Here is a 1,430-nt window from a genome sequence, read left to right on the forward strand (position 1 = left end):
CCATGGTGGCTGGCTGAGTTACTGATGACAGACTAGAGGCAACCGTGGATGCGCTTTCTGCAAGACCTACCATCTCCCCCACAGGTAATAATGTTGTTCTCTGGGATGTGCTATTGCTCAAGTTGAGGGCTGGTGTCTTGAGGCTGGAACCACTTAGGCCATTGGGCAGTGCTGCCAGGGGCATCGCCTGCTGATTTGTCCCGCTGGTGGAGTTAGCAGTGCCTGCTTTCAGTCTCTCCTGTAAGCTCTGTTTCCCTATTATCTGGTTTGATGGTATAGGTGGAATGGAGTCAGTCTCCTTATCTTTTCTCTTCTTTTTATTTGATTTTGATTTGTTTTTACTGGAGTCTATGAGATTTTGACCTTTCTGAAGGGATGCAACATATTCATTCTGGAAGCTCGGAGGCTTACTGTTACTCTCAATGTTTTTAGTTACAAATGCACCTGTATTACTGGTGTGACTAGGAACATTATCTTGCAGCAAAGTATTTACAATCTGGGGATGGTTTTGTGACATTGGCACATTTTCTGAATTAGTTTGTGTAACACTAGTTTGTGGAATGAGTGCCGAGTTGGTAACAAAGGGTTTGTGGCTTATAATAGCACCAGACAGTGGCTTATAATAGCACCAGACACAACACTGTTTGTAGCACTAGAAGACACAATCACAGCAGAACTCTGAGGCACTTGGCTAGCTTGACTGGGCACCAGTATACTAAGAGGAGCCGGCGAGGAAAAAGTTGTACCAGTTGACACTCCACCTTCAGGTACGCTCATCACACCTCCTACACTGACTACTGTGAGCATAGACCCACCACCATCGGTCGAAACTTGCACAGGAACACTGGACTGTTCTCCACTGGCATTGGAGAGACCCTGTTGCCCCGACAGGAGTGATGGCAGGAGAGGCTGTCCAGGGGTGAAAGTTTTCTCTGAGGCAGGCAAGTGTAGTGTCTGCAACAGATGTGTGTTCTGGGCCACCTGGGAGATATCCCCTCCTGTCTGGGTCTTGGCTGGCAACTGTGTCACCTTTGGCACAGCTTGCTGCAGCTGTAATGGCCGCGTCTTTGAAGTCCCACCTGGCCCATGAACAACGACATTCGTTGTCACCTGCGTTGGGGTAGTGAGTAACTGGGTGAAGGAAGGCAGGGATCCCACAGTAGGAAGAGCATTGGCTCCAATCATCCCAGCACCTCCAGTTCCAGCCATCACTGTGGGCATGCCACTATTCATCACATTCACCACACCACCTCCACTGCCCATGCCTGCCACAGATGACACTCCAACACCTGCCCCTCCTATCACTTGCATCTGATGCTGACAGGTTGGTATCACCAACCCACCAACCTTATTGGAGAAAAAAAAGAAAATAAGTAAGAAGCAATACTGTATTCCATTGCATTTCAAAATAATTAAAGATTGAAATTAAG

General features: G+C 47.8%; 1 protein-coding gene across 1 annotated transcript in view; it reads right to left on the reverse strand.

Moving 5' to 3' along the window:
- LOC119594899 (mucin-5AC-like) overlaps positions 1-1,430 on the reverse strand; it is a gene marked incomplete in the record, with an annotated part of 17,458 nt that overhangs the window by 13,001 nt on the left and 3,027 nt on the right. The window contains 2 exon segments of the mRNA XM_037943973.1: positions 1-548; positions 605-1,347. Coding sequence (XP_037799901.1) covers positions 1-548; positions 605-1,347 — 1,291 coding nt within the window.

Source organism: Penaeus monodon, chromosome 34 (genome assembly GCF_015228065.2).
Source record: "Penaeus monodon isolate SGIC_2016 chromosome 34, NSTDA_Pmon_1, whole genome shotgun sequence".
Lineage (NCBI taxonomy): Eukaryota > Metazoa > Arthropoda > Malacostraca > Decapoda > Penaeidae > Penaeus > Penaeus monodon.